Source organism: Orycteropus afer, unplaced genomic scaffold (genome assembly GCF_000298275.1).
Source record: "Orycteropus afer afer isolate SDZICR_OR568_19922 unplaced genomic scaffold, OryAfe1.0 scaffold00048, whole genome shotgun sequence".
Taxonomy (NCBI): Eukaryota; Metazoa; Chordata; class Mammalia; order Tubulidentata; family Orycteropodidae; genus Orycteropus; species Orycteropus afer.
Genome location: NW_006921635.1, coordinates 2636592 through 2645688, shown reverse-complemented (window position 1 = coordinate 2645688; position 9097 = coordinate 2636592). Strand labels below are relative to the sequence as shown.

At 55.9% G+C, this 9097-nt stretch overlaps 1 protein-coding gene across 1 annotated transcript in view; it reads right to left on the bottom strand.

The window, feature by feature from the left end:
• Nucleotides 1–3249: 3249 nt before the first annotated feature.
• VPS37B (VPS37B subunit of ESCRT-I) overlaps nt 3250–9097 on the bottom strand; it is a 30317-nt gene continuing 24469 nt past the window's right edge. Inside the window, exons 2-4 of the mRNA XM_007938246.1 lie at nt 5926–6097; nt 4601–4683; nt 3250–3732 (exon numbers count right to left, since the gene is read on the bottom strand). Of these exons, the coding sequence (XP_007936437.1) occupies nt 3250–3732; nt 4601–4683; nt 5926–6097 (738 nt within the window). The remainder of the gene's footprint in view (nt 3733–4600; nt 4684–5925; nt 6098–9097) is intronic.

Sequence of the window (9097 nt, the reverse complement as noted above, 5' to 3'; positions counted from 1 at the left end):
CCTTACTGCAGCTCACCAACACTGGCAGAGTAAAACGACACACCAGCCAGAGGGAGAGAAGTGACCTGGGACCTGCATGCCAGCTCCTGGCCAGCTGGCTCCGGCCCCCTGCTCCCATCCTACCTGCCCCCGGGGCGGCTGTGCGTCAGACAGGATGGTGGGTGTGGTGGTGCTGATGAGCACAGACACACAGCACAGAAGGCCAGTGTCTAGTTCTTGTCTGCAGAGAAAACTGGCTTTTCAAAGCCAAGCATCCTTTATACCAAATAAAAACATGCTGATGTACAAACCACTCAGAATTGGCCTCAGTGACTGCATTTGAGGCTGAGGAAACATCACTTGACTCACGCCCCACAGTCCTTGGTGATCAAGCCTTCACCTGAACAGCCCCAGGGTGCTAGTCTGGAATGCACCCTCAAGGCTGCTCTCTGTCCGTCTGTCCTGCTCTTCTATCTCCAACCAGTCTTGTCCCTCCCTGGACTTTCTCATGAACAGAAGGGCCCCCTAGAGGTGACAAGGGACAAACAAGGCTGGCTTCAGGAAGAGCAGCTCACAAAGTTCATACTGTGACGTCTAGCGTCTTGATGGAGGGTGGACTACAGATTTGGCTGTGCGCTTCCTAGCAGCCACTGGGAACAGAGAAAATCAGACACATTCTCCTTGGGGAAAAAAGAAAAAAGGCCTGGATTTCTCAGGAACAGTCTCCCTCTTAACTGCTTCCTTCCAGGACAGTGACCTGCAGGACAGGGCTCCAGTTTACAGGCAGTGTGAGAGGTGAATGGGGGTGCCTGCATCCCACTGGCATGCTGAGGGGAAGCCCCCCACCCAGGGCATCAGGGTTCACACAGCTCCCTCCAGGGGGGTAAGCATCTGGACCTAACAGGGAAGACGCCTTGGGTACTAGACTCTATGACCCTGAATGGCAGGTCCACCTTGCACCCTTGAACACCTGTCAGCAGGTCTGTAAAGAAAAACATCAAAAAAATAAAAGCCACGTGACCCACTATACCAGCCGTCAATGCAAACCTCATGGGAGTATGGCATGAGTCAGGGCCAACCTGATGGCAGCAACCACCCCCCACTGACCTCTGGAGGCCAGACCTTCCTGCCCCTCAACACCCCCATATGGTGGGGACACGATGTCCTCTGGCATCCACTGCTGTCCAGTGACAGCCCACCTCACTCCACGAGCGATGCCTGCTGGCTAGGCCTTCACGATGGCCCCGTCTGGGGTGATGAGAGATTTAGGGAAATAGTGATGGCTGCACAACACTGTGAGCACAATGCCAAGGTTCCGTGACACGTGTTACCACAATCGATGACACACACACAGTCTGAGCCACTGGGAGTCTACCGTTTATTGAAATAACCAGAGAACATCAAACTAGCTTCCACTGCTTGTGCAGCAAACTGGTGACATCGTGTAAAGGGGCTCAGAGGCCCCAGCAGGGCAGCGGCGACCCTGAAAGACATGCTCTCCTGTACACACACGGGGATGCACTGCTCTCCGGCCCCAACGTTCATGACACATCTCTGATAAACACACAGGACGAGGGAGGCCCCACAGCTGGAGCTGGGGCCGGGGCCAGCCCGCATGGGGCACTGCAGTCCCAGATGCTTTCTAACTTCAAGACTGGCCTCCCCCATCGGTTTCCTGCTTGAACTCTGATCCCTGAAGTTCCAGAAGCAGACACGTGATGAACATCCCCAAGTCAGTGGCAGGACCATTCATCGGAAGGTCCTACAGCTGTAGGGCACAGCTCCAGGTGTAGCCGTGGAAAGGTGGCAAGGCCAGCCTGGGGGGGCCCTTCACAAGGTCAACAACCGTGCTCACACTTTTGGAGCCAGCTCTGCTGCTGGGCTCGGTGTCCAGGCAGCGGTGGCAGAGGTATGAAGAGTGGCCCGGTTCTCGAGCTTCAAGGAGGGGCAAGCCCATCCGATTGGCGTGGCAGCAAATCGTCCAGTACAGTTGTTTCAACAAAGTTACAATACAGTAGGAGTTCAAGACCAGGAGCAGAATGGGGGACCACTGAGTGCAAAGGGGGGCAGAGCACACCCAGGCAGCAGCCACTAGGCAGGAGTCACTTAGGGGCCTGGCTGCCTGACAGGATGAGGTGGGGCACACAATCTACCAATGAGCACTCAGGCATTCACCTGTCAACAGGTGTGTGGTGCCTCTGGAGGGGAAGACCCTGTGGGCTGGACTTGCACCAAACCACAAAGCTTCTCAGAGTCCCACCCACCCCCTCCCCACCCAGCCCTGAAGCCCACTGCCCGAGGCCAGAGGCAGGGAACGCTGGCTAAGAGGGTCACAGTGGAAGGTGGCAGGACAACTTTTCCACCTGTGACCAAATGATGAGTGAAGAGGAGCCCTCCTTCCTGAGAGCAGAGTGGTTCTCCTCTGGTGGCCGGGGCTGGCCCAGCCCTGCAGGAAGGGGCGCCTGGCCCCTCTCAGGCCCAATCCTGGCACCAGGTGGCGCTAAGGCACAGCACGAGTTTCGTGGGTGACTGCGCACCGCTTGCAAGAAAAGACGTCGCCGTCCACTTGGTTGGCACCTCTATCTGCTCAGAACAAGATTTGCATTTTTATAAAGTTTCCCTGAATGGTCTTGTGAGTGTCAAAAAAGATTTTTCTCTCCAATACAAAACAGGTAAATTCCACGAGTAGTAAAAATATTAGGGGAGTATTTCTGGAGAGACACTCCAGGGCTGGCTGGGGGGATAGGGCAGGGGTGCCATCCTATCTGTCCCATGAGCCCAGCTCTCTCAGCTGGCACATGGCATCCAGTCAAGTGCAAACCAAGGTGGCTCTGAGGCCTTCGAAGAGCAGCCGGGTTCGGGGCAGAGGGGTGGTGACGAGAAGGCCCCACAGGTCCATGGACAGCATGACTGCTGCCGGGGCTGGGTGCACCTTCTTGCCAGCCCTGCAGAGGGCACACACGGCGTCTTCTGAAGGTGAGCCACGCCACACAGAAGCTGCGGTGGGAGGACCACTTTCTAAACAGGGATGGACAGGGGAAGGCTTAACTCCCAAGTTCATCGACAAGACGATACTTAGAAATCACACTGAGGATGCGTCGCCCCACCTGGCACTGGGTGCCAGTCTAGGGCTGGCCCGCACAGCTGCCTCTGTGAACAGAGCCTGGGTGTCTACTCAAACCAGATGGCCACAGCACCTGGGAACCGTGCCCCAACGAGGTGGCACAACATCCTCCGGCGTGTGCAAAGCCCCGGGATGGCTGGGCACACTCAATGGAGGATGAAGCCCGGCTGGTGCGGGGGCAGCCGGGGTGGGGGCCGCTGAGGGAGGGCTGGCGGGTATGGTGTCGCAAACTGCGTGGAGAAGCCCTGCTGCGGGGGGAGGCCCACTCGGGGTGGCAGTGGAGGGCACTGTAATCCAGGGTACAGGAGGGCCTGTCCCGAGCCTGTGGCGGATGTGAACGGGGTGGCTAAGCGTCCTGTTGGCACCGGAGGGGGGATGCGCCGTGGCGCGACAGTGGTTGGCCCACTGGCCTCGGGGACAGAGTAGGGCAGGGGGGCAACAGGCATGGGCTCTGACATCCTGGGTGGCAGCGGGGCCGGGGCCTGCGGGAGTCTCTGCCCCTTTAGCACCATCTCCTGGAGTTTCTCAATTTTAACTCTCCGCATGTGGGCCAGTTTCCGCTGGCTCTGATAGACATCAATGAAGGCATCGAGGGGAAGCTCACCATCAAGAAACTTCTCCGCCATGTTCTGAAAGATGCGGGTGACACTGGTTATGGGGGCATGCCAGCCATCAGGGAGAAAAATCCCTGCACTGTCCAGGGCTCCAAGAACAGCCACGCAGAGAGAGGCAACACCCCAGCTTCCCACCGACACCATCTGACTGAACCACCACTGTTGGGTGGGGGGGGCAAAGAGCCAGAGAGCTGGGGAGGGGGGGTCCCTGTCCCCCTCAATGCCAGAAGTAAGGACAGGAGGGGGTCAATAAGATGCAGGGGCCTTGTAGCACTGAGCAAGTCACCCCCATGCCCAGCCCTGCCCTCCCTCCTCAGGACAACGCAGGCCAATTTTCTCTTCTTCATACTTGGCTGCCCACTCATTGACACCCTGGACAGGAACCAGCAGCCTAATGTTAGTGACAGTGCCAGCCCCGACTCGAGACACCTCTGGGCTACATTATGGGGTCCTGGGCAGTACAGTTAAGCGCAGCACGGCTACTAAGTGAGAGATGGTCGGTTCAAACCCACAGCCCCCAACTCATTTCCCTGAGGCCACACCCTGCAATACTCAACTCCAGAAGGCACTGGGACCACCCACGGACTCAAACACCCACACAGCAGATGGAAAGGAAGCTACCAACTCCCCCAGGATCGGCCTCTGACTCAGCAGCCCAGTGCCAACATCATCACTGGGGACTAGGCTCCCCACTGCTTCCCCAAAGCCTGGCCCGGCCCTGGCCTGAGCCCTCCTCACAGGTGGCCTGCACACCCTGCCCCTGTAGCCCCGGTGGCGCCAGCCCAGCCTGAGTCCCACTTCTGGCGTGGTGACACTCTTACACCACACCAGGACTGGGTCTGGGCACTACCCAGGAGAACCAGGATCTGAGAACAGGACTTACCTCCGTGTCTTCCTCAATCTTGGCCCCTTCAGCTTGGAGAAGTGCCAGGAGGGTCTCCAAGGAAGCACTCTTCGACTGTTTATCTGGAAGTGCAAGAAATTTGAAGTGAGGGGACATCCAGGTGCAACCTCAGAACCACAATGCCCCCAGCCCCCAGAATGACAAGCTTGTCCATACTGCTTCTCATTTCCCTTCCAGACCAAAGCTCATTACAGCACAGGAGTGCTGCCTGCATCAGCTCATTTCCAGGACACTTGTATCTCCTTCCCACTCTGACTGATCACTCACATACGGTGGACGAACCTGAAGTATACGGCTCGAATATTTACATTCTATTTACATATACGTGTAAACTCAAAAACTACCACTCAGGTCAGCTGCAGGCCAGTCAGGATAAAGGATGGTTCCAGAAGGCACCCTCAGACCCACCGCCAGATGACACTCCCCAAAGGTAACACCTCTACTGATCTAAGTCTGTGTGTGTGGCTGCTTTCACCCAGTGCTGAGTCACTGACATCACCCAAGGTGTGTGTGTGTCTACAGTTCACTTGCTGTACGGGATCCCACTGTGTGTACATCACAATTTGTACCCATCATCTGTATATGGACAGTTAGAGTCTTTCTAAGTTTGGGCTGCAACAAACGTTCTTGTACGTATCTTTTGAGGGCCCTAAATGCCCACTTCGGTTAGGCGGACTCCAGGTGTGGAACGGCTGCAGCACAGAACACGGGGGTGGTTACTTCCAGGAGGCACCGCCAGACAGTCTTCCAAGGTGTTTTAACCAACCTACATTCCCAAATCAGCTCCCCACACTTGGATCTGTTGCCAGACTCTGACTGCGGACCCTTTTGGCTGGCGTGACAGGAAGTTCAAACTGAAGTCACAGGGCTACCGGAAGGGGGTTACAGCAGCCGGCAAGCCTCCCAGAAGACGACGCTTTTTACCGGGCTACCTGTAACCCAGATGACCCTTTGAAAGCTAGTGAAAGTGCCCTGGTCTCTTCATAATGGATGCAAATTAAAGTGTGACATTAAATAAAATGTTCTGGCGAGTGGTATTTCTCATCATTAACTGTGAAGAAAACGTCACACCCAGAACAGGGCCACCACCTCCACGCTGCCAGGGGGCATCTTCAACTAGCAGGCGGCATTGCTTTTCTAAGTTGGTGACCCCATTCTGGACAGAAACTATTTTTTCACTGCAGCAGAATCATCTCCTCCACCTGGAACTTTCCTTATTGGATTTCCTTCTGGCAGAGCAACAGTGTGCCAGGCTGTCCTCCGCCCAGCTCTTTATTCCTGGAAAGATCCCCCATGAAAGTTACCCAGCTTGGTCTGCTTTATCTGATAGGCTTCGAAGAGCAGCTGAAGCTCCTGGTATTTTTGCGTCAGACTTGCTTTCAGGGAGTCCAGCTGTGGCTGGTACAACAGGTTCCCTTCTGCCAGGCTCCGGTTGCTGGTGAGCGTCATTTCTTTGTTAAGCTGCACATTCTGTGTCTGCAAAGAACACACGAGATGAGAACCCACAGTTCACAGACAGTTCAGAGGTCCCCGCTCCACCCCAAGGGCCCAGCATACCTCTAGCTTTCCAGTCCTTCCACCTGGCACCATGTGCGAGACAGAGGCTACCAGCCGACCCCAGCCCCTTGGATTCTGGTTCCGACACTGTCCACCCAACCCCATTCCTAAGGCACGGGCCGACTTCCCGTGCAACCAGCTTTCAGGCCGGCTTTGTCCTGTGACTGTCTGAGCTCTCACTTTAAATGGCTGCACTGTGACTTGAATTCTTTACTACCGCCATTGTTCTTGCAAAAGTAAATAGCTGTAAAGATTCAGGCCAGATTGTTTTGAAAGCCGGCTTCTGCTTCTCCAAGGAAGTTACAGAATCAGCCAGTCGGCAGGATGGAGCTCAGCCTTAAGAACCAGGCTTCGAGATCAAAGGCGAAAGCTGGAGCCCTGGGAGTTGCAGTGACCTTCCCCATGCTGCTGAGTTGGCCCAGTGCCTGCCTGGTGGTCTGTTAGGGGGGCTGACACGAACACAACTCAAAACCCACTGCTGCTGAGTCTTCTCCGACTCATACTGACTCTACAGGGCAGGGCAGAACAACTCCCTAGGGTTTCTAAATGTGCAGTCTTTACAGAAGTAGACTACCACATCTTTTGTGAAGCAGCTGGTGGGTTCGAGCCACAAACCTTTTGGTTAGCAGCCAAATGTCTTAACTACTACATTGCCAGAGCTCCTTGCCTGACACAAAGTGGTGCTTATTTTGCCCAACAAGGGCTTCCCTCTGGCCTTTCAGAGATGGCGAGCTATTTGGTAAGACGGGGCCCACCTGCCCAGACCTCGGGTAAGAGGTGAGGGGTGAGAAGCAGGCAATGGAAGGATGTGTCTGACAGAGCTTAGACAAAGTGGGGCTACAGGAAACAGCAGACACACAGACGCATGTGCTCTGGCGCCCTTCTCGCACCCACGGCAGATACTTCTCCCACCTCAGCTGTCCGTGGACTTAAAAGGGTCAGCAGCACAAAATCCCTCCCCAGGTGCTGTCCCCATTTCTCTCTCTTCAGACAGTCTTCTCTGACCCCACCCTGATCAGCACATTTTCTGTCACCCCCTCCCGGTTTATTTTAGCTGCGACTTCCTTCCTCTCAGCTGGCCTGGCTCACCACCCGCCCCTCTAGCTGTACTCACTCCTCGCTCTTGCACACTTCCTGGCCCACGGGCAGCACACGGGCTGCTGACTCCAGCAGGAGCACAGAGACAGAGCCCTTGGCTGCATGTCTCCATCGCGGGCACGGGAGCCAGCGAGCTGCAGGGCTCTGCTCAGGGACACACAGGTGCCTTCTCTCCTGACACATACTACCTATGCCCAAGGACCCCAGAGACGAAGCTCAGCTCAAAACAAAGGCCCCAGGGTGACGTGCAGAGTGAACACCAGCTCCACAAGCCGGGACGGCCCCGCATTTCGGGCGAGGGGATCGGGTCATCTCTTCCTGCTGCTTCAGTGAGTGAAGAGGTCCCTGGGACACCGGGGTCTCAGATGGCTGAGGAGCCCTTGCAGGTGGGGCTCCCAGTCACCCCTCAACCAGGGCAGCCCCACTGCTATCTGCTTCATAGACCAGGGCCTGTAGTGAATCTTTCCTTCAGCTGCTAAGCCACTTAAAAGAACAAAGAAGCACAAACCATACAGCCGGACTAGGAAACGGTTTGTGGGGCAACTACCATATACTCCACCCAGCAACTGCACTCCTGGGCTCCTATTCCAGAGAAACAAAAGACTCTGTTTACACAGAAACCTGTACTTGAATGTTCATAGCAGCTTTACTTGCAATTAACTGGATGCAACCCAGCTGCCCTTCAACTGTTAAGTTAAACTGTGGTGCCTGCGCATCACGCAACACTCCAAACCCAACCCAGCCCACCGCCATCAAGTCAATTCTGACTCACAGTGACCTTGCAGGACATAGCTGAACTGCCCCATAGGGTTTCCAAGGCTGTAAATCCTCATGAAAGCAGGCTGAGAGGGTGCGGCGGCTTGCAATGGATTGCTATTAAGGCTGGTGGTTCTAACCCACCCAGCAGCTTTGTGAAAAGCCTGGTGAACTGCTTCCACAAAGGTTTAAAAAACAAGACCTGTTGCTGTCAAGTCAATCCAGCTCATTAGAGACCCTGCCGGGCCGAGCAGAACTGCCCCACAGGCTTTCCAAGGCCGTCATCTTCGCCGACGCAGGCTGTACAGCTTTCTGCAGCACTGGTGAACGGTCGAGCAGAGACCCCCTGAGCCACCAGCCTCCTCTCCACAGAGATTACAGCCAAGACCCTGCTGCAGAGCACTACGACTCTGCAGCCCGCGGGGTCGCCAGGAGTCAGGATGTATGCGATGGCAGCAGGTTTGGTTCAGGTTTTTGGGTTTGTTTGAGACTTTTGAACACCCCAATGCCTGGGGCCATCTAATGCTGCCAAAATCTCTAGGCCTGGGGCTATGCTTCCCGGGGTCCAAGGGACTCCAAGACACAGGTGAGGTTAGAAACAAGGGCACGAGTTTCACAGGCAAAGGAATCTTACAAAGCCTGTCCTGGTCAGGCATGATGAGTGTCAGTCACCCAAACCTCCGTCTCAGAAAGTCTGAGAGGAGAGGAACAAAGGAAGCATGGGCTGTAACCAAAAGGCAGCTAGTGTGGACAGGCAAAGCCAGTCCCCAGCCAGCAAGAGGCCGCCCCAGACTCTCACTGATGCGGCTCCGGGTTGTGGTCCTCATAGCCTCGGGGTATTAGGATGGCGTTTAAATGTCAGCATGTGGCCACCACAGCATCCTCTGGGGGGCCCAGATGACCCAGCCGAGTGGGTAGGACCCAGGTGCTGACGGTGGGAGGAGTAGCCTGCCTGCCCTGAAAGGCCCGGGGCGCTCTTCACACCGCCCAGCCACGCCTCTGAAGCTGCGCTGGGTGCTGGGACCACGGCGCCCCCATGGGTGTCAGAGCAGCACTGGGCTCCAC